We start from the raw sequence: 25,031 nt of genomic DNA, 5'->3' as shown, positions 1-25,031 counted from the left end.
TCTCTCCTTCCACACACAGACTCATCCACATACACAGAAATAAAATATATACAAAAATCTTTTTAAAAAGATTTATAAATGTTATTTATTCATTGATTTATTTATTATACGTGTGTGGTGTGTTTGGGCACATATACCACAGCACATGTGATACAATTTCGTGGAGTCTGTTGCCTCCTTCCACCTTTTCGTGGGTTCAGGGATAGAGTACAGGGTACCAGGCTTGCCCAGGCATGTGCTTCACCCACTGAGCCCTCCATCTTTATATATGGCCAGATGATTAGTTTTATAACCAAAAATAAGCTTGAAGTATGTCATTACTTTAGAAGTTTTTAGTGTATTACATTTAGAGTTCTATAACCCATCTCTCAATCTGTCTTAAGTGTATCTTCACTACCCTGAGAAACCTCATACTCATTAGCAGTCGCTCCTCCTTCCCCAGCTGCTCTAACCCAATGTATACCCAGTAATACATTGTTCCTCTAGATTCACCTGTCTGAATGTGTCATATAAGCAGAATCTTACAATGTATGTCATCAGTGATGGGCTTATTTCACTTTATGTGACACATTCCAGTATTGATGATATAGCGTGTGTCTGAACCTTTTTCCTGTTTTACTACTAATTATTACATTTCCCCAACTTTTAAATTGACATACTGGAAAACACCTGAGGTTTTAATAGCATCTCAGAGTAGACTCTGAGAATGAGTTCTGCCTTTGGAAAAGGATCTGTCAAAGTAAGGTTTACTGGGATTGTGATTTCTTCCTTCTATGAGCCCGAGGAAGGAGGCATGACTGGCTGGGTCACTGAGTGCTGTGCCTCTAAGAAAAATAACTTCAGGAGTCCACTGTGGGCCAGGTAAATGTTACAGCTGCCGAGATGGGCAATATTTAAAAAGAATCCTCAAGCCAGCAGTAATGAGCATGGGTACTACAGTGGACCCTCAGAAGTGAGGAAAGGAATTTGTTCTATACTTTAGCATCTAATGCATTGGATTCAGTATTAGAAATGAGGTATTTGTACTTAGTTATTACATAGTAGAATTATAGTAGTCATAATTTTTTTAAAAAGCTTATTTCTCAAACAAACATTCTGAATATCTAAATTGTGAGTGTTAGTTTATTTTCTCTGAGAATATTCATTTATCATTTGTTGGTAACTTTATAGAGAGCACTATAATGGGATGATAATTGAGAAAGTTATGTAGGTTTTGTTATGTAGTGATATTTCATTTGTATTTTAATAAATAAAGCTTGCTTGGAGATCACAATGCAAAACAGCCACACTAGTCAGCCATACAGATGAGGCAGTGGTGGTGCACACCTTTAATCCCAGAGAGTGGAATATAAGGGAGGATGAGACAGGAACTCACTCTCTTTCAGTAAAGATTTCATAGAGGTAAGAGCTCTCTAGTGGCTTGTCTGCTTTGTTTTCCTGCTCTTCAGGTTGAATCCCAATATCTGTTTCTGGGTTTTATTTGTGCTACATTGTTATTCATTTCTGGCCCTATTAATATTGTAAAGATTTGAAGCCAATTTAGTATTTACCTAGTGTCAAGCTATTCAGTAAAGAACTTATAATCACCTACCATACTTTTTATGTGAGTACAGAGCATCAGGTTGGGGTCTTGAAATAGTAGTTATTGTCTCTTGCCTCCACACAGGCACCAGAGCAATGGAGCTGTCATTGCCCGCTGTGGACAACCGGAGGTTAGCTGGTGGGGCTGGCGGAATGCTGACGATGAACATCTGGTGCAGTCAGTGGCCAAAGCTTGTGCTTCTGACTCCCAATCAAGTATCAGCAAGGGTTCCACTAGGAACAGTTGTCGGGACTTTCCCAATGGCGGAGATCTTTCTGATGTGGAGTTCGGTAAGGTGCTCTCTAGGCCCATGACAGCAGTTTTTAAAAGCACCTGGGAAGCTTTTCTTAAAAAGTGGCCTTTCCTTAGAAGACACAATGTTACTTTGGGTTTTTTGAGTGTCTCTCCTGGAGCACACTATTTGGAGTAGACTGGCCTCAAACTCACAGAGAACCACCTGCCTCTGCTTCCTGATTGCTGGGACTAAAGGTATGTGTCACCACACCTGGCTATACTTACTTTTGTAAAAGAGAATTCAGTGAGATTGTTTGAGGGCTGACAGGTCTTGACAAATCACTGGAAGACCTTTTGTTTCAAGCTTGATTTGAGAGCCTAATGTTGTCTTCCATGTCATCATGAAAAAATGAAGTGTTTATAATGAGGATTTGGGTTGTCACCAGTCTACAGAGAGAAATGCCAGCTTCTTCTCCCTTCTATTTATTATGTGTACAGTGTTCTGTCTGCATGTACGCCTGCAGGCCAGAAGAAGGCACTAGATTTCATTACAGATGGTTCTGAGTCACCATGTGGTTGCTGGGAATTGAACTCAGGACCTTGGGAAGAGCAGTCAGTTCTCTTAACCTCTGAGCCATCTCTCCAGCCTGAGAAATACCAGCTTCTATGAAAGAACTACAGCGGTAGAAATGGGAATAAGAGCCAGGTAGTGGTGGCATATGCCTTTCATCCCAGCTCTCAGCAGGCAGAGAGATCTCTGTGAGTTCAAGGCCAGCCTGGTCTACTACAGGACAGGCTCCAAAGCTACAGAGAAACCCTGTCTTGAAAAACAAAACAAACTAAAACAAAAAAAAAAAAAAAAAAAGAAAGAAAGAAATGGGAGTAAGAGATTGGGCAATATGGGTCTTCATGTGATGTGGGAATTGCTTTTGTAAAATAATTCCTTATTGGTTTTCTTTTTTTTAAATAACTTATTTCATGTGCATTGGTGTTTTATCTGCATGTATGTCTGTGTGAGGGTGTCAGATCCCTTGGAACTGAAGTTACAGATAGTTATGAGCTGCCATGTGGGTGCTGGGAATTGAATCCAGGACCTCTGGAGGAACAGTTAGTATTATTAATCACTGAGCCATCTCTCCAGCTCCATCAATTTTTAATCAGAAGGCAAAACAGGGTAGACTGAAGCCAAGTTTGTGTACCAGAGTCTAGTTAGGGAACTTTGTTGCTTTGAGTTTTATTTTGTTTTGTTTTACTGTAATATAAATGCCTCTGGTTCTGATTTTTCACAGTTCTAGGAAAACTAGGTTCATTTAGCTTTTACCCTCTTCTTGATGTCTGCAGATTCCTCTCTTTCAAATGCTTCAGGAGCAGAAAGTTTAGCTCTCCAGCCACAGAAACTTTTGATCTTGGATGCACGCTCCTATGCAGCAGCTGTGGCAAATCGAGCCAAAGGAGGAGGCTGTGAATGCCCAGGTGAGTGTATGATCGTCCCTTGATAATCTGTCCTTGTAAGTGCAGCTCACTCACAACCTGGACTTAATTTAGGATAAATGACAAGGCACATTCCTCACTCTGCATCTAGAAGCCAGGCAGCTCTTTGGATCCTTGACATTCATGTGCTTTGGACAAAGTGCCAATCATCTTCCTCCTCTGTGCCAACTTTGCATGATAGGAAAGCTAGTCTCTCTCCAGGTCTGTCAGTGCTGCTGTGGAGGCTCTGGTTCTTAGTCTGGTCTCCGGAAAGCACTGTTGTCTCTCACAGTACATATGTGAATCACTACTTCCTAGTACACTTGCTGTAGACTTCTTAGAAGAGCAGGGGTAGGGCTGGAGAGGTTGGGAGTACTGGTTCAATTCCCAGCAACTACATGGTGACTTCCACGTGGTGGCTTACAACCATGGCCTGCAGGCATACATGTGGATAGAACACAGTATTCATACTAAATAAATAAATCTTTTAAGAAAGAAAGAGACAGACAGCAAGAGAGAAGCAGGGGTGAAAACTGAGGTAGTAAGCACAAAATCCTAATAAGATACCCTTTCTGAATCGGTCGTGCCCCTTCTGTCTGAGTGCTGCCATCTTGTTGCTGTTAAATCTGCTCATCTGATCCTTAAATTGAATGTATTTATGCTTTCTTTATTGTTTTTCTCTCCAGAGTATTACCCAAACTGTGAAGTTGTGTTTATGGGAATGGCAAACATCCATTCTATCCGGAGGAGTTTCCAGTCTCTGCGACTGCTGTGTACACAGATGCCGGATCCTGGAAAGTAAGGCCTGGGCTTTGGTCTGTGTGCTTCTTTTGTTGTTACTGCAAAACAACAACAACAAAAACAAGATTGTAGATATTCTTCAGGGTTTTTTTATTTTATTTATTTGTGTTTTCTTTCTGTAGTGAACTTTAGTTACACTTTCAGACTCTGTAGATATGAACCAGGCACTATAAAGCCTGAGCTGTTGGCAAGGCAGTCCAGCAGGGGTTTTTTTTTGTTTTGTTTTGTTTTTTTTTTTTTTTGGTTTTTCGAGACAGGGTTTCCCTGTGGCTTTGGAGCCTGTCCTGGAACTAGCTCTGTAGACCAGGCTGGTCTCGAACTCACAGAGATCCGCCTGCCTCTGCCTCCTGAGTGCTGGGATTAAAGGCGTGCGCCACCATCGCCCGGCTTCTGCAGGGTTTTTAAAATTTATTTTTGAACTTAAATAAATTAAATTTAATTTTGAACTTAAAACTTCTCTGTGTTGCCTTGGCTGTCCTGGAACTTGCTCAGTAGACTAGAATGGCCTCAAACTCAGAGATCTGCCTATCTCTACCTCCCGGGTGCTATTAAAAGCATGTGCCACCACCGCCCAGCCGAATTGAGGTGTCTTTAATGTGAAGTCACCATTTTCTGTCTCTCTCTCTCACACACACACGTACCCTGATTGTATGTTAGAATTTCAAGTCTGGCTGCTTGGCATTGGAGAACTAGTTAGGGACTCCATCTCCATGGAAGACTTTCTCTCTCTGTAAGTATTACCTAGTTAATGTTTAGTTATTTGTCACAGGGCGGAACCCTGTGAGAGTGACCTTTCCAAGTTAGCATTTCTGTTGGTGGTATACTTGTTCAGATCTTATTAAGGCAGCCATATTGTTCAGGTTTCATGAGTGAAAAACTTTTCTATCACTTCTAGGAGACACAGTCTCACAGCAGATTCCCTGGTCCCCTGGCTCTTACAGGTGTTCACTCCCTCTTCTACAGTGTTCCCTGAGCCTTAGGTACAGGAGCTGTGTTGTAGATGTGTCTACCGATTGGCGCTAGGCACTGCACACCCAGTTGTTCTCTACACTCTGGCCAGTTGTGATTTCTGTAATGGCCTCCACTTATTGCAGAGACGTTTGTTTGATGAAAGGTAAAAACTTCACTTATCTGTGAGTAAATGGATAAGTATTTGAAATTCAATTGGGAATTATACTGGGTTAGTAACATGCCGCTTGTGGATTCTCCTCTAAGGTCCATGCTCTCACTACCCTTTGGTATTTGTTTTCCAGTACCAGTCATGATTTCTCTCCTGTTGAGCAGGGTTGGTTACTGCCAAGACATGAGTGTCACTGTTGCACCTGTGGGGATTTCATACCTTGCTGGTCATTGTTGTGGTTTATAGGTATCACAGCTGGGTAGGACTGTTGGCAGCCTCGCTCCTTTCGAAGCTTGCATAGCCTCTTCAGGTATTATGAAAGCTAGTCTAAGGGAGAAGGCTTTCAGGGTCAACTTTTTTTTTTTTTAAACTTGGATACTAAAGGACTCCAACTCAGGTTGTCATATATGTGTAGCAAATATCTAACCAACTGAACATCTCTCCAGTTTTTCGTTATGTTCTATGTGCTAAACTTGTTAAGTCAGTTTTTTGTTTGTTTGGTTTTTTACATGTTATCTTCCATTTCTAAAGTAATTTGACTCAGTAATAATGTTCTAATTCTATTGCTTATTAAAAATTGATGGTTGGGTGGGATCCTTTTCCTCCTCCAGGGTAAGGGTTGGGGCTTGGGTCTGGGGGAGAGGGAAGAGAGAGAAAACTGCTGTCGGGATATAATATATGAGAGAATTAAAAAAAGAAAAAGAATAGCTGGAATTTGCAGCGAGGAAGGTAAAGTAGTACCCCTGCAAGGGGATTGCTTGAGTATAAGATAAATTAGGAGCAGTACTCTGTAAAACAGATAAATATTTAAAAGCCCCTTCTTTATTATTTCAGGAAGACAGAGATGTGCCAATAAAGATAGGATTTTCTTTTTTAGGTATTTGTGCTAAAGCCCATAGCTGTTTCCTTGGGTCCCCTCAGTAGATCTGCATAGTCACATCCAGTTTGTTTTGCATTCTTAACTGGATTTATAACATCAGGTGCTTCCTGAGACTGCTTGTGCTGACTCTTGGTAAAAGTAATTAAATTGCTGGGTGGTGGTGGAGCACACCTTTAATCCCAGCATTAGGGAGACAGAGGCAAGGGTAGCTCTTTGAGTTTGAGGTCAGCCTGGTGTACAGAGTAAGTTCCAGGACAGCCAGGCTACCCAGAGAAACCCAGTCTTGGAAAAAGAAAATGAAAACCAACGAACCAGTCGAAAAATGAATAGATTTATCACAGTCAGCCCTGAGGATGAAGCAATGTCCTTTGAAGAGGTGACCGTCTTAGGGTTTCATTGCTGTGAAGAGGTACCATGACCATGGTGACTCTTAGGAAAGAAAACATTTAATTGAGGGGTTTGCTTGCAGTTCCATTATCATCATGCTAGGAAGCAAAACAGCATGCAGGCAACACTGGAGCAGAAACTGAGAGCTACATTCTGATCTGTAGGCAGAGAAAGAGATTCTAAACTTGGTGTGGACTTTTGAAACCTCAAAGCCCACCCTTAGTGATATACTTCCTCCAACAAGGCCATAATGTCTAATCCTTTTAGCCCTTTCAAATAGTGCTAGTTCCTAGTGGCTAAGCAATAAAATATGTGAGCCTATGGGGCCATTCTCATTCAGACGATTGCACTGACCAAAGAACAGCCGACTACTTTCCTTTGAGGATTATCCATTTGCATTTGTCACTTAGCTCCAGGGCCCAGCTACTTCTCTCCCCTAAGGTTGGTGTGAGGACTCTAGAGATGGTGTCTTTGGCTGTGTAGCTTAATTGCTCAGGATCCCTTTTTATGTAAAACAAAAAGACCAGATGAGTACTGAGTAGTCTCTAATACCTTATATATATTTAAATTATTTCTTTAAAAACTTGATTTTTGAAGTCAGAAAGATGGTTCAGTGGTTAAGAACACTTGTTCTTGCAAAGGACCCAGGTTTGGTCTATAGTACCCACATAGTGGCTCACAAGTGTCAGTAATTGCAATTCTAAGGGATACAATGCCCCCTTCTGGCCTTTACTAGAACCATGCTTGTGTGTGTGTCTAGTAAAAAACAAATACTTAAAAACAAAATTTCATTTTGAATGCAAAAGAAATTAATTAGCCTCTTCCTAGTCCAAATGACTGGAGGATTTGTTAAAGAAATAATGCTTTGTATTTGGGTATTTTAATCTTTATGGATAAAAAGAAGCTGTAGCAATGAAGGACACTGAGTAGGCCATCCATTGGGGCTGTGGCAGGCTGGGGAATGATGTGTTTCTGTTCCAGTTTGACATTAGCACAGAGGAGTGCTATGACTCCCCTCTGGTGGCTGGCTGCAGCACAGATTCAGGCACAGACACCGCTGGCTGCTAGTTCATAACCATTCAATCAGGTTTAAGAGAACTCTCTGCTGGAGTCTTGTTTGCTGCTTCTTCAGCAGCAGGGAGATAGTTTAATTACTCATCTCTTCAGCCTTTTGATTTATTTTAAGGCAAACTTACTTTCTATCAGTATTTTAAGTGTATCTGAGATAAACTTAATTTTGAGCTAGGAAGTCTCAAAATTGAATTTTACTCATGATGAACTTACATTTCATTAAATAGAAGGACTTTTCCATACTAGGGGCAAAGCTTGGGGTCCAGCAATGATGGAGACAGTGTCAGCCTCTGAGCTACAGTCTAGTTGTAAAGAATACTTATGCACTGTTCTGTTGTTTGCTGGCCTGGCAGGAAAGATCTCCCTTTCTTACTTAGTCTTAATGAGAGTTCACATTCAGTCTTCAAGTCTTAATAGACAAACTTTGTCCTAGAGGCCTCATCCAGACCCTGCCTTGACAAAGCCAGTTTTTATTCCTTCTCTTTCAGTGTTCGAAGGGCTAGACTTTCAACCTTAAACCACAAATCTGGCCACATTTGGGAAAAACCAGAACTTGTTTGGGAGAATAAGGGGTGGAAGAAAAAGTACACGAACTGTCAAAATAGTTTGGGTGGTGGTGGGATATGTGACCTTCTGCCAAAGAGACAGTTCTTTTTTATTTGATAACCCCTAAAGGATTTTTTTTAAAAAGGGAGGGGGGGTCCTTTCTGAATTAAGTCTGAATTAACTTAGGAATATTATGTAGCCGTTGTATCACTTTGCATGACGCTAATTGTCTTATTGGACTTACCCTGTTTTAGTCAATAAATAGTCAAGACTTAACACTGGTTGGTGTTTGGACATGGATCATAGGTAATGTTTGTACCATTCTTGTGTGTAGCATCCAATTTCTATCTCATTGTAAATATATTTGTGTGTGTGTTCTTTATTTTGTTGTCAGGTCAGAGTTGATAATAAATACCTTCTGTAAAATCTCTATGGGTCTCAGAAGTGTTCATAAGAGCTATTATTTTTACTGTATGTGCCTGTCGAGGATTACTCTCCTAAACCCACCCCTGTTTTGGCAGATTATCTGTGAAGAGCTAGGTATGGTGGTATATACCTGTAAATCCAGCACTTGGAGGCTAATCTAAGAGAACTGAGTCCCAGATCAGCCTGTACTGTATAACAAGACCCTGTCTCAAGCTAATAAATGTGTGTGTGTGTGTGTGTGTGTGTGTGTGTGTGTGTGTGTGAGAGAGAGAGAGAGAGAGAGAGAGAGAGAGAGAGAGAGAGAGAGAGAGAGAGAGTCAGAACGAGTCAGAACGAGTCAGAACGAGTCAGAACCAGGGAGGGTTGGGGATATAGCTCAATGATAGAACACTTAACTAACAAATATAAGAACCTGAGTTTCATTCCCACCACTGCAGGGGAAAAAAAGGGTGTGGCTAGGGAAGAGAGATGGTTCAATGGTTAAGAGCACATTCTGCTCTTTCAGAGGACCCAAGTTTGGTTCCTAACACGTCTGGCCTCCTTGGGCTTCTGCACTTATATGCACACCACCTCCCATATAGACAGTTAAAAATTAATGGTCTTGCTGGGCGGTGGTGGCGCACGCCTTTAATCCCAGCACTTGGGAGGCAGAGGCAGGCGGATCTCTGTGAGTTCGAGACCAGCCTGGTCTACAAGAGCTAGTTCCAGGACAGGCTCCAAAACCACACCGAAACCCTGTCTTGAAAAACAAAAACAAACAAAAAAAAATTAATGGTGTTTATTTGTTTTGTTTTTAAAGCTCTAGGTGCGGTGTGGCATTGTTTATTACAGTCCTTTTTCTAAAGTTGTCCTCTCTTGATTCTGGAGCTTGACTCTTTCATTTGGACATGCTTTATAAATAGACTTTTTTATCACTGTAATTAGAGACAAAGGTCTTGGGGAATTGCTTTTTAATTTGATAGGCATTGGATATGATATCATAAAATCATAAAAATCAGTCTTTTCTTATCTTCTTTTTTATAGTTGGCTTTCAGCTCTTGAAAGCACAAAGTGGCTACACCACCTGTCTGTGCTCTTGAAGTCAGCGCTTCTTGTAGTACATGCTGTGGACCGTGATCAACGGCCTGTGTTAGTGCACTGCTCAGATGGCTGGGACCGTACTCCCCAGATTGTGGCATTGGCTAAGCTCCTGCTGGACCCTTACTACCGAACAGTAGAGGTGAGTGTGTGTCTGAGAGAGGGAGGAAAGGAGGGAGCAAGAGTATGCAAGCATTCAGGGTAGGCTGATGAAAACTTTTAGGAGGGTTGCACTGTCGGTTGGGGACTGGAAGTTAGGTCTATGGAAACGGCCACTTTGTTATGATCATACTCCTCACCTAGAGCTGTGTGGCTGAGGGGTCTCTTTCCAGTTCTTTACCTCGCTCAGTAGAACATGGTTTAGATGACAGGTGCTGAGGACACAAACATCTCTTTTGCAGTTTCTCTACTTGAAAAAATTTTGTCTATCTCAGGAAAATAGGCTTCTGCCAAAGAATGTCTGCATGCTTATGATGGTGGGTCTAGACAGGACCACACAGCATTCTGGAACATTTGCTCTGAAATAATCATTATGGGTTAAAGATAGAAGAACAAAAGCATAAAGTGACATAAAATACAAATATTTATAAAAAATCTGTGCTGAGGAATGTAGCTTTGTAAATGTAACATAGAAGACAAAAATTAATAAAAGAGAAATTTAGGTAGGCAGGTAGCATTTATGTAGTAAATGAGAGGCTGTGTCAGTGTTCTTTAAATTTTGAATATTGAATGGAGCTGGTGAATTGAGACATGTGTGTAAATGGGTGTGTCATTAGGGAGAGAACCTTTGGCTGAGCCTGGGCCAGAGGGCCTTACCAGGAGGCTGTTAAAGGAGATTGATTACCACCGGTGACATGGAGCTCAGGATGTCGCAGGTGATGGTACTACACAAGTGATCTCCTTGGTGCCTCCCTGCAGGGTTTCCAAGTCCTTGTGGAGATGGAATGGCTGGATTTTGGCCATAAATTTGCTGACCGGTGCGGTCATGGAGAGAATTCAGATGATCTGAACGAACGTTGCCCAGTGTTTCTGCAGTGGCTTGACTGTGTTCATCAGCTTCAGAGGCAATTTCCTTGCTCTTTTGAGTTCAATGAAGCATTCCTTGTGAGTTTGGACTTAATGATTCTACATTTTGGGAGCCACCTACACTTAGGGGGATGTTGATACAAATGTTAGTGGGCCATTTACACCAAAACTATGCATTTTCACGTTTAATTTGGAGGGACTGCTTTATTTAAAAGCAATAGCAGTTAACAGGCATTTTATTTTTCACTCAATAAATCTAGGTGCACTAGCTTTTCCTCTGTAAACAGAGTTTGTTTTAAACTTGACTTCTAAAATGTATGGTCTAGAAAGTGGTAGAAATAGAAACAATCTGAATGTGCCATGCTCCTCTGCAGTCCTTCCACCAATGCTGTCTGCTCCCTCTTCTTTGGTGGAAGGTGTACTCTTCCTGCTTCAACCCCTGTTCCGCTGTCCTTCAGTCTACCTCCTGCATTAGACTGTCTTTGACATAGAAGTGCTGGTGGTTGGGATCAGGCCCTGCAATTGGTAATTGTGAAGAGGAGGCCATATGTAGACTGCCTATGCACATACACCCCATATCCTTGAGTGAGCTGAAGTGTTCTCAGGGATGTCATGGTGAATTGTTCACTTGGCTGACCTCCTTTCCAAGACCATGTACCTTACTGTTTGATTTTGCCCGATTGGACTTGGCAGGTGAAACTGGTACAGCATACCTATTCCTGCCTGTTTGGAACATTCCTGTGCAACAACGCCAAGGAGAGAGGGGAAAAGCAGACTCAGGAACGGACATGCTCTGTGTGGTCACTTCTTCGGGCAGGCAACAAGGCTTTCAAAAACCTACTGTATTCATCTCAGTCAGAAGCCGTATGTACCTTTGAGCCCATCTCTGTGATCAGCAGAAGTGATTTGGGGATGGGGTCACCATGTGGGAGCCGGTTTGAGTAGTGCCTGTTTTTGCAAAAATATGTCTGCTGTCTCAAGGTTCTGGTTCCATTTTTCCATTTTCTACAGTTTTGTCTAAGCAAAGCCTGTTTTTCTGATAATGCTCTAGCCTGCCCATGACCCAGCTGGGTTCAAGGTTCTTGGTGTAGTACACATCTCTACTTTGCCACCTTAGACATGAATCATTGCCAGTACCTCCTCCAGAGCTCACTGCGTTCCTAGCATGTTTCAGCTCAGCAGAGGGAAGGCACTGGGCACCTTTTCAGATGCCTTTTATGGCTAAGAAGGGTCAGCTATCAGGTACCCGCTACTGTCCCCATGGGCCAGACAATAGGATCCAGTGCAGCTTTCTGTCAGACACAAAGCTTTTTCTGAGGCTGGCATGTGTCTGTCTGAATTCTTTCCACATGGAGAGCTAGTAGGCCTTTTAAGACTTTGTTCCCCCTCAAAGAACACCTTCTGCTAAACAGAAAAGAGGCGCATATGTCTGTGTATCAAAATATATTAATGTTCCCTTTGTCAGATGCATTTTAAACCCTTAGAAATCAAAGCAGGCTAATCAGAGGTTATATTACTTTGCTGCAATTGATACGCTTCTCATTACAGTTAAAAGATGTATGCTGCTTCATTCCTTCCTTGGGAAGGGAGGAAGATTCCTTTCTTTTTCACATGATTAAGTAAGTCTGTAAATCAGATTTGGCAGTTTCCGCTGAAGCTGAACTTTGAGGAAACAGACACTTACCGTCTAACAGAATGGTTCTTAGGCAGTAAATCAGGCTAATATTAAAGTCAGTCATTCAGTAAAGACCACCTGAGATAATGTCAGTCTTTAAAGGATCCATTAGGTTTTCATGCTCGAGAGGCTCTTTAAGTGAAAACTGTTGTCAGACAGACCCCATGGTTCTGTACCTGTCCTCTTGGGAGACAGACCTTCCTTTACTGACACCACCTCCTTGTTTATCTGTGACCCACCTGGGTGTGCTCGTTCTTGTTCCTTATTTCTAGACATTTCTGAGAGACTTTGGTTGTCTGTATAAACCTGTGTCCTCCCCGTCTCCTCAGGTGCTATACCCCGTGTGCCATGTGCGGAATCTGATGCTATGGAGTGCAGTATACCTTCCCTGCCCATCCCCATCTACTCCCACAGATGACAGCTGTGCACCATACCCAGCCCCAGGCTCCAGCCCTGACGATCCCCCCTTAAGCCGGTGAGCTCGGGGCCACAAGTCTCAAGTCCTGTGTGGTGGGATTCTTCCTCTCCCTTCCTCTCCTTACCCCCTCCTGTGCCCCCCTCTCCCCTCCCCCGCCTTTCCCTCCCAAGCTGACCTCAGACTTGCAGTGATGTGATTTACTAGTATGAACTGCCACATCTGGCTGAAGTTTGACTGCTGCTGCTTTTTTTTGGGTTTTGTTTTGTTTGTTTCAAGACAGGGTTTCTCTTTGTAGCCTTGGCTGGCCTGGAACTAGCTCTGTAAACCAGGTTGGCCTTGAACTCACAGAGAGCTGCCTGCCTCTACTTCTTGAAGGCTGGGTTTAAAGGTATGCACCACCACTGTCGAGTTTCTTAAGGAAAATAGTAAGGCCTTATTTCTGGAAGTGAGTTGGCCTGTTGCTACATTATTCTACTACATGCATGAGAAGTTTCTTAGTGATGGACCACATCCATTGAGGTCTTTGTGACTCTCTGGTTTGTTTACCCACTACTCTCTGCTTCTTCCTCTGGGTCCTGATTGGTCTTCTGATGCTGTTGAGATGAGAGAAATTTTGGCCACTTGTGAATTAACTTTATTAAGATTGTAGTGATAGATAATAAATGAACTTAAAATGTGTAATACAAAGAACCAGCAAGCTATTCTGCCACTACCTGAGAGACACGAAGCCTCACGAAGAATGCTTGTTGAAGGCTGCAGTGCAGCTCAGTTGGTAGAATACCTGCATGAAGCCCTGGGTCTGAGCTCCAGTGCTGCATAACCCTGGCATTTATGACACATTCCTGTACTGTCAGCACATTGGTGGTGGAGGCAGAAGATCGAGTTCAGTGTCATTCCTAGGCTATGTAGAGAGTGTGAGGCCATTCTGGGATACATGCATCCCTGTCTCAAAAATCAAAAAAGAAAGAGAGAAAAATAAATAAATAAAAGAATGACTTTATGGCTTTCAGAAATATGTGCCAGGCAGTGGTGGCACACACCTTTAATCCCAGTACTTGTGAGGCAGAGGCAGGGCATCTCTTGAGTTCAGTGCTAGCCTAGTTACAGATTGAGTTCCAGGACAACCAAGGCTACATAGAGAAACTCTGTCTCAAAAAACCAGAAAAAGAAATTGTGTATGCTTTTATCTTATAGAGGCGGGGACTGGCAGTGGGGCAGTGCTGATGGAGAACCCTGCCTCTGCAGGAATCTGAGCCTTGTTTCAAAGATGTTGCTGTAATGGTCCAGTTGTGAAACAGTGACATATTTAAAAACATGTCCCGACTGCGCTCCAAATAGCCTCTACGATTCTCATTTTCCCCAAACTCTTTTTTTTCTAGGCTACCCAAGACTAGATCATTTGACAATCTGACCACAGCCTGTGACAACATGGTGCCTCTGGCCAGCCGGCGCAGCAGTGACCCCAGCCTAAATGAGAAATGGCAGGAGCATGGGCGCTCCCTGGAGCTGAGCAGCTTTGCTGGCTCTGGGGAAGAGGCTCCTGCTATGGACAGCCTGCGGAAGCCCAGCAGGCTGCTTGGAGGTGCTGAGCTATCTGTGGCGGCTGGTGTGGCTGAAGGGCAGATGGAGAACATTTTGCAAGAGGCCACCAAAGAGGAGAGTGGGACAGAAGAACCTGCCCACAGGGCGCACACTGAGGTACCAGATATCAAAGAGGAGGCACTCCTAGCAAAGGAGAGCAGTGTGGTGACTGAGGGCTCAGTCGTACTTCACCAAGAACCAGAGCTAGATGATGCTACTCTAAGAAACCATCTAGACCCCAGCCTGCCTTTGTTCTCACAGGATTCTCCTGAACAGCAGGATGGACACAATGTTCTCTCTAGTTCACCCCAGGCTCCCCTCAGGGGAGAGGACTCCCAGGAGGTCCCTGTGGAGCAGCCTCAAGTAGAGAATATTGCAGAGGACAGGGAAAATGTAGCTCCCGCTGTCCCAATAGATGCAAAAGTTGGCCTTGGTACCTCACAGTCTAGTTCTCTGCTGCCTTCCCAAGTCCCATTCGAGACAAGAGGACCACACACAAACAGCTCCATGCACATGTTACTAGTGGATAAGGTGAAGTCAGAGAGTACGCCCCAGCTCCATCACAGACCTTGCCTGGCAAGCAGTGGTAGGTTCAGTGGCAGGGACATGCTTCCCATGGCTCCAGAGCCCAGGTCTGCTGAGAGGCCCCAATGGGATTCTGTGCTATATAGGACTTCATCCCCTGGTAACACCCTCAGCCTGATGCGGGCTCCTTGTGCCTTGCCATTAGACAAATATAGACAGGGAATTGTGTGCAACGGTGCCCTAGAGACTGAAAATAAGACTTCAGAACAGCCTTCAGGGTTTGGCACCTTTCAGAAGTACCCCACACCCAATGGACACTGTGCCAATGGGGAGACTGGGAGGAATAAGGACTCACTGAGCCACCAACTATCTGCCACAAGCTGCAGCTCTGCTCACTTGTACTCAAGGAACTTGCACCACAAGTGGCTGAATAGCCACTCAGGGAGGCCATCCACTACCAGCAGCCCTGACCAGCCTTCCCGCAGCCACCTGGATGATGATGGCATGCCTGTATACACAGATACAATCCAACAGCGCCTGCGTCAGATAGAGTCTGGCCACCAGCAAGAAGTGGAGACCTTGAAGAAACAAGTCCAGGAGCTGAAGAGTCGCCTGGAGAGCCAGTACCTGACCAGCTCTCTGCGCTTCAATGGGGACTTTGGGGATGAAGTGGTAAGTTAGGTCATGATCCCTTTAAAGCTATCCGAAGAGATGACACTCGCACCTGAAGCACTGGTTATTGGAACAGATTTTGAAAGGACTAGAAAGGTCTTAAATTGCTGTGTGGAGAGAGATTGTTTAGGAATTAGCCTTGGCCATGGAGACAACAGTCTGCCTTTTTTCTGCTGTATTGACGTTCCATTCCCTTCTAGGCAGTTAAGAAAATGGGAGAGAGTTAATGCATGACATGGGGTCCTGTGTCGTGGGTCACGCCTGTAATCAAACACTTGAGAGACTGAGGCAGAGCATTTCCACATGGTTGAAGCCAGCCTGAGCTGCATAGTGAGTTTCAGGCTAACCTGGGCTACAGTTACCCTGTCTCAGTTTACTCCACCCCCAAATAAAAATCTTATATATTTAGAAGGGCTTGCATGCCTGTTCACAATGGTATTTATAGAGCAGTGCTAATATTGTTATGTTGGAGTGTTTGTCCTGCCTCACTAGTAAGCTGCCTGCTTTCCTAGACTTCGGGAACCTTGAGAGCTTTGTTCTTTTTTTGTACAAGTGATTATACGCATTCTGTGGCAGGTGCTGGCAGGAGAAATGGAGAGAAGGGATTGAATTTTTTTGTTGTTGTTGTTAGCATTGTTGGGTTTAGCACTGATGAGGCTTGGGGGCTAGAAACAAGGCTGTCAGTGCTCTTGGGTTCCCAGAGGGGCTTTCTTCTTTGATGGGTGCCATTACAAGTGTAAGGCAGGTTCTAGAGTAATCATCCCACTAGTGACTTTACAGCCAATGGAACTTTTAGCTTTTTTCTTCATACTAATTAATAATGATTTCTCAATGTCCCAAAGAGTCCTTCAGAAAAAGACAGGCATATCCAAATCACTGTTTTCATTAAGTGCTGGACTAGATCACCAGGGCCCCAGAACAGATGACACAGGGGTTCCTTCTCCATCTCGCTCACTTCCCTTGCTTCCTGGAACCTAAGACCCAACTTTCCACTCAGTGCCACTTCACAAAATCCATGTAGCCTTCTGAGCCCAGCCCACCTCTGCACCTGGTCAGCCCATCTGATGGCTGGTGTCACTGCACATTTGGTACCTTAGCACTCAGACCCCAGTGCTCTGTTCTCCTGCGGGAGGAGACAGGTTCATTCTGTTCAGTTGTGTTTGTTTGCCAACAGACTTCAATCCCCGACTCGGAAAGCAATCTGGATCAGAACTGTTTGTCTCGCTGCAGCACAGAGATTTTCTCTGAAGCCAGCTGGGAGCAGGTGGATAAACAGGACACAGAGGTACAGGCTCAGCCCCTGCTCTGCGTGCCATCTGTACAGGTGTCCTACAGTTCTTCTCCACTCCAGTCCCTGCCCCATGCCCCTCACCAAAGAAGGAAACTCACAGTGGAATTAATTGAACCTTTGCATCTCTGTGTCTGGGAACCCACATCCATCAACTCTAAGCCAGGGATACTCAGTAAGCTGGCCCTCTCTCTCCATTGCCTCTGCCAGCTCTCATGGCAGACCAGGGTGCCATTGCTGCCATGTTGCCTTGGGGAGAGCAGAGTCCCCTCCAGGCAAACAATTGGGACACGTTCCTTGAACCGTTGTCAGCAGGCCTGCTCCGCTGGTACCACTGGAGCCTATGTAGTCCCTGTGATTCTTGTTCCCCCTGGTGTGACTCTGTTGACTTAGCTGACTGGCCCACTTCCTGTCACTAACCCGGTCCCATGTGTTTTACAGATGACCCGTTGGCTACCTGACCACCTGGCTGCCCACTGCTATGCCTGTGACAGTGCCTTTTGGCTCGCCAGCAGGAAGCACCACTGCAGGTGCCATTGGGGTGGCTTTTAGGGTGGGAAGGTGAACTTTGACATCTTACCAGCAGTGTTCTGTGTGAACTACCCTTGGAGTCACATTTTTGTGCCTCTGACATTGGTCCTTCCAGAACTGCATTCGGGAACTCTGTTCCAATTCATTGATCACTATTAAATTTTGAAATGTGGGCATACTTTGTTTCATTTCCCAGATTGGTGAGGTAACAACTACCATGCAGATCTTCATTTCTTATTTCCAGCATAAAACTGATGATAGCTACTTTGAGCAAAAACAGTTTTATAGCTGTGAGCAGGAAGCCTGGTTTTCCTACTTCTTTCTGCTCCCTGCTCCCTGCTCCCTGTGCTACTGCTGAGAAGCTGTGGCCGGGGAATAGTAGACATAACTGAGGGCAGTCTCCAATCCTTGCTGCTCCTAACTTCTTTCTCCCAAGTTAAGCAGTGAGTTACTAAGGCTACTTTGTCCTGGCAGGGGTAACTCTCTGGTAGATGTTTAGTGTTCTTAGGATAGGAAGTTTATTAGAATCATACGGTGGCCCATATGTAGAAGTGAGCCTGGATTGAAAGTGATGGAAAAATCTCTTTGTAGACAGATGACACTCTTAGGACCATAGGACTCCCCCACCCCGTACCCCTAGACCAAATGGCTTCTCTTCTGAGCTCTTTTTCCCCTCCTTTCAGGGACACTGACCGTGTTGATCAAACGTGGTGAGCATTTGCAACAACTTGTCTGTGATGTCTGCACACCCACAATAACTTCTCCACACTAATGCTGCCATTCCCTTCTCTGCACTCATTGGCCTGAAGCCTCGTAAGGGAGAGCACAGGCGGGCAGGTGGGCACGGGGATCCACTGCAGCTGGTGAAAGAGAGTGCCAGGGGCGTGTCTGCTGTAGCCTTGTGCTCCCCTGTGGACTGTACAGGCCAGCTGGGCTGTTATATTCTTGATGATCTTTTGGGAGAAGCCAGTGGGCTTCAGGACTTTTTTGAGGAGGAGAGGTGACAGTCATTCATCGATGCCAGGATGGTATCAAATGGCATTGCTTCCTTGTTTTGTTTTTATAGAGACAGAAGTAACCAAATACGATCTTTCCAGAGAATTACTTAGCATGGATGACTCCACTTAGGTCTTTCAGGGCCTCCCAAAGGAAGTCAGATAGAAAAGCTTACTTGATCAAATTCATGTCAGGCTTTGAAAAAAGCTGAACTTAAGCAGGTACGTCAAACAAGTATAGGCATCCAGAGATTTCCTGTTCCTGTGTTCAAGAATCACAAGTTCTTGCTGACTCGTGCTTCTTAGAAAGTTGTGAAGTGCTTCCTATTCTAGAAACGAAGGGCTTTGTGTTCTCTGTCCCACCTTCCCTTCTACAGTGTTGCTTTGTCTCATGTGGTTGTCAGTGTCTGCTTCTCCTGTGCTCAAGTGGTTCCTACCCAGTGTGGTCTGCATTCTGAACTGGGTGACTGAGAAATTAGCTCAGAGGAAGCTTTTCTATTAACTTCTCATCTCTGGAGAGCTGTGTCAGGTACCTTGGAGTTTCCTGTGATATGCTGATCAGTGTTGGTTTGGACTTTAGGGCTCAGAAAATGTAGGATTGTAAGGTAGGCAGGACCCATCCTGTGTTAGTTACCTTTCGTGTGTGTGTGTGTGTGTGTGTGTGTGTGTGTGTGTGTGTGTGTGTGTGTGATGGTTGTCAGTCTAGCTGTGCAGCTCAATGCTGCACAGATGCAAGAAGTAGAGGTTTTAGTGGAAAGGAGAGGGGAGCCTGGAGATGCATGGGGCAGGGTGGTGAAGCATAGCTGAACTGACTGCTGTCTAATAGGGATGTATACATGCATATGTTTCTTCATGGGCTGTCCTTCCCCTTCCCTTTCACGCTGAGCATGTGTCAAGTGCTGCTTTGACTTTTGGCTTTGCATGCTGCTGGTAGCAGTCTGCCATCCAACTTGCCTCTAAGGTCATGACCATTAGGTAGGGTTCTCCATCCCCAGCTGGGTAGCATAGTTTTCTTCTTTGAGGGACCCACAGGTCAACTCCTCCCTTTTGCCTCCCTGTAGCCTTAAGCTACCCAGATGGCCAGTACCAAGGTCAGTGCAGCCACTGGGTGTGTCACCAGGTCAGAACTGAGTGCTGAGCTGGCAGCTGCTTCAGTGCTGGGCTCATTTATCCACAGAGAGCTTCTCCTGAGCATCTTTCTGTGCATCTGACAGCCATGTGCTGGAGCGGTGAGGCAGCCACATGTCCTCAGCCTGAAGTGAAAGTGACTCTACTAGGTAGACTTGTCTTCCTACTTAGCGTCTTCCTGCCTGGAGAAGAGAACATGTTCCTAGCACATCTAGACTATACACAGCAATGCTTACTGAAGTTGGGTTTTTCCCACAAAAACCTACCAGCAGAAACTGATGTTATTTTATTTCTTTTTTGTCTCAAGGAATTGTGGGAACGTATTCTGCTCCAGTTGTTGTAACCAGAAGGTTCCAGTTCCTAGCCAGCAGCTATTTGAACCCAGTCGAGTGTGCAAGTCTTGCTATAGCAGCCTTCATCCCACAAGCTCCAGCATTGACCTTGAACTGGATAAGCCTATTGCTGCCACTTCAAACTGAAGCCAGTGACCTGGGGTGGCAGAGGCCATGCTGCTGTTCGTTTCATAGGCTCATTCACAGCCTGGGCAGTCCGAGAGGCCCATACACTTTGGGATGGGGGCATGGAACAACCTGTACAGAGATTGGGATGTACCACTGGATTGTAAATTGATTTTTGTTTCATCTTCCCTTCCCTTTCCATGTTCCCTCTTTGCCTTTTAAAAAGAAAAATGCCCCCAGTTGTCTTACTTTTTTTTTTTTTAATGGAAGCCCAGAGGTTGCCAGGCTCCTATAACTGCTGAGCTGTTTGCTCTTTGGCATGCTGGGAGATGACTCAATGCTTCCCAGTGGAAGGAGCCAGAATGAAGGCCTGAATGAGCACAACAGAAAGTCAGCTTAACATGAGTGACCATTCCTCACATCACAGCTACGGCAGAGCCGATTGGTAAACCTTTGTGCTGGGGAGTCTGGAAGGACCTTTCTGGAGAGTGCTATTTTGGGGAGGGATAGGGTCATCCCAACTCACAGGTAAAAACAGGAAGACATTGGGAGGAAGGGCACACAGTGAGGTACTCCACAGGCCTCACTTTGAAAGAGGGGTCTGTGCTTCTTTTGAGTTACTGAGGGGCTGGGTAGCTGACATGTTGGCCCACATGGATTCCGTCTTTAACTTGACCAGATTGGGTAGGCCTCCCTTTGCCTGGGCTTCCAGATAAAGGTGCAGACCGGCCAGAATGCAGTGTCCTGCTGCTGTGCTCAAGACCTGCATGGGCCTAGGCACCTGGAGCTTCTTCTGGGGCCTGGTCCCACAAACAATCTCTTCCTCCACCAACACAGGGAAATCCAGACTCAGGGTTCCACAAGTCCCCATTCCCAAAGTAAACCAATCATGCATCTCCCCTTGAGGAGCAGAGTCCCACAGTTACAAAGCTCTCCACACGATCAGTCCTCCTCTTTCCCTACTTCAGGGGGCAGTAGGAAGGACCCAGGAGTCCCCTGTCCTGCTTCTGGCTGCCTGAGTGGGCACATGTCTGGCTTTTGCTACGAATGAAGAACCACTTGGTGATTGCAGGGTTCTTAGAAAATGACATGAGGAGTTTTGATGTGGTCCAAAAAGAGCCTTAGAGCAGTAATTGTCTGTGGTGGAGGTGGGTGTGGGAAGGGTGGAGAGTAGTTGGTTTGTGCTTTGAATTGTTGGCATCTATTTGTGCCTGCTCCCACCCCCAGGGCCATGCTTGGCTCTGCTAAAAGCCGCGAGCTGGTAACAGAACAGAGTGTAGTGTGAGGACTGGATGTGGTTGGGTGGACACCTCGGTTCTAGCTGGCCTGGTCCATGCCCCTCTCCTTTGGAAGCTGTTACCTGACCATGGGCATTCTGTGTCTCAGGAAGATGGTTCTGCATATTCCTGAGTGTAGGTGCGAGAAGTCCAGAAGCCTTCCCTAGCACTGTTGGCTGAAACGAAGCCCAGGGTATCAGAGCACTGCTCATTCCTCAAGCAACAAGTCACACAGAGGCCGACTCCAGTGAAACGGGGACGTGCTCCTCCATGCTTGCTGTGTCTGGAGGTGCAGGTAGGGAAAGGTTGGTGTAATTGAAGATTGTGCAGTTCCTAGTGACAGGTGCCAAGAGGTTATGATACGGGTTTCTTGGGTCTGTTGTACAGTGTGAATAAATGCTTGCAGCTCTTTGCCCTTTTTGATCAATGAAGCACTTTTTTATTAATATTTTCTTTGTATGTAAAGGAGGAACCGTAACTCTCCGTAGCTGTACATAAAACCCTTTTCTCCTAAAGAGGAGTCAATGCTCCTATATTTTTCATTTTTTTGTCAAAGCAAGAAGTAAATACTTTAGAATTGTTAAATATATAGATAAAGTGAATAAAGTTGAGTGTCCGCACAGTGGCATCTGCTAACGAGTTCTGATTCTTTGCCCTGTAGTTTAATCTCTTTGTCCTTTTCCCCCTCACATAGGAGAAGTGGTTTGAGGAGCTACTTCGAGTCTGACCTTGGCAAAGGAAAATGACACATTTCAACTCTAGACCTTGGCAAAGGAACTTTCCAGCATGCCCAAGCACTCTAAACCATTTCCTCAGTGATTCAGAGCACTTGGGCATCACAAGGACAAACTGCACATCTGTGGTAGTTACCTCTGCCTGTCTTTTACCACAGACTGGCACATGTGTTAGCTGGAGCTGACTGAGAGGGTACTGCCCTGAGTCTGTGTAGGGCCAAGTAGCTGCTGCATGACAGAGGCTTTCTCAGAACCACGTCAGCACTTAGAATCTTTACTGTTTCATACTTAGTGCATAGCAGGTACATGTTGAAAGGCAGCCATTGAATTTTATTTGGTTTTTAAGCACCTACTTGTTTTCCAGCAACCAAAGAGCAGTAAGCCTCTTGCTGCTTAACCACAGAGTCATCTTTCTAGTCTCTGGGCTGGGATTACATTTATTACACTTACTTATTTATTCATTATGTGCATATGTGTATGTGACACACACATGTAGATCAGAGGACAATCTGTAGCAGTCAGTTCTCTTTCCACTATGCTTGCATGTGGGATCTGGGGATAAAAACCAAGGCTTGGTGACAAGTACCTTTACCGGCTGTGCCATTCTGTCAGCCCAGTCTTAAAATACGATGCCACAAAGCCTCATTGCCAAATCCTGATCCCAGCTTTTCTATCAGAAATCTTAGAACTTTAAAGGTGGGCACAGAAATAGTTAAGTCAGTCACATAACACTAGATGGCACGGGGCTCTTCTTTCAGCTTGACTGTGCTCCTCTCTGTCCCTGAGCCTGAAAAGTGAAAAGCAAGTTCTTGAAGTTTCTGCCTACAGCAGGGCTGTGTGTTCCTGCCCTTCTTTTGCTGATCCCTGATGCCCTGGACTCAGTGCTCATGTCGCCAGGGACCACTCAACCATTTGACCACCTTTTTTTTCTTCTTTGAGACAAGGTTTCTCTGTGTAGCCCTGACTGTCCTGGAACTAGCTTTGTAGACCAGGCCTGACCTTGAACTCAGAGATCGCCTGCCTCTGCCTTTTGAGTGCTGAGATCAAAGGTGTGTGCCACCACCCAGCCCCCATCTGGCCTTCTTAATCTCAGTGCATACCTGCTGGTGCTTCTGCTGCCGCAGCCGCCCCTGTGCCCCTTGATGCTCCCTGAGTGCAGGAGTCCTCAAGTTCCAGCTCTGTGACCTCCTGTAACACTTGCTTCCTAGAAGACCGAGTGGCTGAGCTGAGAGTAGCTCAGTGTTACATAGGTAAGGTCCAGTCCCAGCCTCCACCCTCCAAGAAAAGACTTTTCAAAATGGGAGCTGCACTTCCATATGACTGTGCCTTCCTCCCCTGCACTAGGTGTGCCCACACCCCCCGCCCTCCTGGGACTAGACCTCTAGCCCAGCTTTGCCAGCAGAAGGAGTGAAGCAGTAGGGCCTCCCCTGACCTCTGTGCTCCCCAGCCTGCAGGATCTGGTAAGCTGGTCATTGCATGCTTCCCAATGACTGCCAAGTAGAAATTGGCCTTCTAGTTGTATGCTGCGTTTGGTTGCCCCACCTGCCTTTCCTGAACTGGGGAAATGCCTCCACTTGGTCTGTTTATGAAGCTTGGTTACAATTCTGACCATAGCAGGTAGCAGTGAATCCCAGCAACTAAAACTGCTCCCCAGGGCTCTGTAATGCCAAGGGAATGGTGGGTTAGGAGGTCATTTCCAGTATCTTACCCATTCTGAGCCTTCCAGGTAGACTGGCCAATCAGGTATGCCTTAGATCCCCACCCAGGCTGAAGGCAAGATCATCTGTCCTAACACTGTACCCCTCCCCCATTATGGGGACCCTGGCCAAGCCCCCCCCCCTCCATGGGGCTTTGCACCTATTAGCTATGAATATACCCTGTAAGTGATTCATTTAACATGTCACTGGAGGCAGAAACTCTGTCCAGGCTTCATTAGTGACTCAGGGGCATCCCTGACTCGCTGTTCCACAAGATGGCATGTGCCTTCAGTATTATTTGTCTTCAAAAATGTCACCTTTTATGGAAAAACAGGTAAATAAATATATTGGAAGGTTTATTATCTCAACAGACCTGGGACCTGCAAAGCTTCTCAGAGTCGACCAAAAGAGAGACCAGAGTTTCACCAAAACAATACCAAAGTGCAGGGACCAGCAAAATGCCTCAACTGATAAGTCTGACAACCTGAGCTTTGGGTTGTTTGAGTTGGCTCCCTACATGGTGAACTGAGAACTAGCTAACTACTCTGCTTCCACACGCATGCCAGATTACCTTCGTGAAGCATCTGATTGGTCATTCCCATTTCCCAATGGCTGTCCTGTAAGAGCATTTCCTAGGCTATGTGCTTTGTGGAACCTCTGGCTCATATTTCACTGCATTGCCCACATCAGAAGTTTCCAGCATCGCTGTGTATGTTCAGTGCTGGGGCAGGTGGCTGTGAGTGGAGACACTGGACAGGGAAGGAGTTGCTAGGAGAATGCTGTCATGGTCAAATGGATGGTGTTGGTGCTCTCTACAGTCTACTGACTGCAGGAGCATAGCTCTGAGGAAGAATGAAACCCAGGGAGATGATGGCCTAGCCAAGTCAGGCCAGTGTGAGTCTGGGCAGGAGTGCAGGTGTGAGAACTGTGCCAGAGCACAGGGTGAGTGAGTGCAGAAAGGCAGCAAAGTTAAAAGTTCAGGCAAGACGTGTCTTGCGTCAGGCCCACACAGGCCTGTCCTATAGCTGGCAGAGAGTGAACTGAGGTGAGAAGGTTTACTGTAGATGGGTGCTGCAGAAGTACGCCCCAAGAGTTTCTTGTCCATCCAGCAAATGAGCAACACAGCCTTGTACCAGCCACTGCACCACCAGGACTGCGGATCACCTTCAGCTGGATGTGGGAGGTGGCAGGGGAAACATGAAACAAGCTGAGGTGGGCAGTAGTGCCATAAAATGAAAACGTCTAAAGCGGGGGGGGGGGGCGGGCTAAGCGCAGGACCAAAGGGCTGCGGTGTTTCTAGTGTGGCACAGACCCATAATAACAGCTACTTACAGGCCCAATGCAGGACAACCAATGCACGGCCTATCTGGATTTGAGAGTGAATTCAAGTCTATCCTGGTTTCTAGGAGGCTTTCTGTTGCTGCAATGAAAC

General features: G+C 45.4%; 1 protein-coding gene across 6 annotated transcripts in view; it reads left to right on the top strand.

Annotated features, from left to right (window-relative positions):
- Positions 1 to 21,793, top strand: part of Mtmr3 (myotubularin related protein 3) — a 121,115-nt gene extending 99,322 nt beyond the window's left edge. For 3 of the 6 annotated variants that reach the window (XM_075944127.1, XM_075944125.1, XM_075944126.1), the window contains 12 exons: positions 1,667 to 1,872; positions 3,158 to 3,289; positions 3,973 to 4,084; positions 9,541 to 9,736; positions 10,513 to 10,698; positions 11,314 to 11,484; positions 12,625 to 12,770; positions 14,093 to 15,491; positions 16,666 to 16,776; positions 17,221 to 17,309; positions 17,994 to 18,020; positions 19,741 to 21,793. In XM_075944127.1, the coding sequence (XP_075800242.1) occupies positions 1,667 to 1,872; positions 3,158 to 3,289; positions 3,973 to 4,084; positions 9,541 to 9,736; positions 10,513 to 10,698; positions 11,314 to 11,484; positions 12,625 to 12,770; positions 14,093 to 15,491; positions 16,666 to 16,776; positions 17,221 to 17,309; positions 17,994 to 18,020; positions 19,741 to 19,912 (2,947 nt within the window). In that variant the 3' untranslated portion in view covers positions 19,913 to 21,793. The remainder of the gene's footprint in view (positions 1 to 1,666; positions 1,873 to 3,157; positions 3,290 to 3,972; positions 4,085 to 9,540; positions 9,737 to 10,512; positions 10,699 to 11,313; positions 11,485 to 12,624; positions 12,771 to 14,092; positions 15,492 to 16,665; positions 16,777 to 17,220; positions 17,310 to 17,993; positions 18,021 to 19,740) is intronic. The other 3 variants (XM_075944128.1, XM_075944129.1, XM_075944130.1) reach the window with 3 other exon arrangements.
- The last annotated feature ends 3,238 nt before the right edge of the window (positions 21,794 to 25,031 follow it).

This window comes from Microtus pennsylvanicus, chromosome 12, assembly GCF_037038515.1.
Source record: "Microtus pennsylvanicus isolate mMicPen1 chromosome 12, mMicPen1.hap1, whole genome shotgun sequence".
NCBI lineage: Eukaryota > Metazoa > Chordata > Mammalia > Rodentia > Cricetidae > Microtus > Microtus pennsylvanicus.
This window is presented reverse-complemented; position numbering and strand designations above follow the sequence as displayed.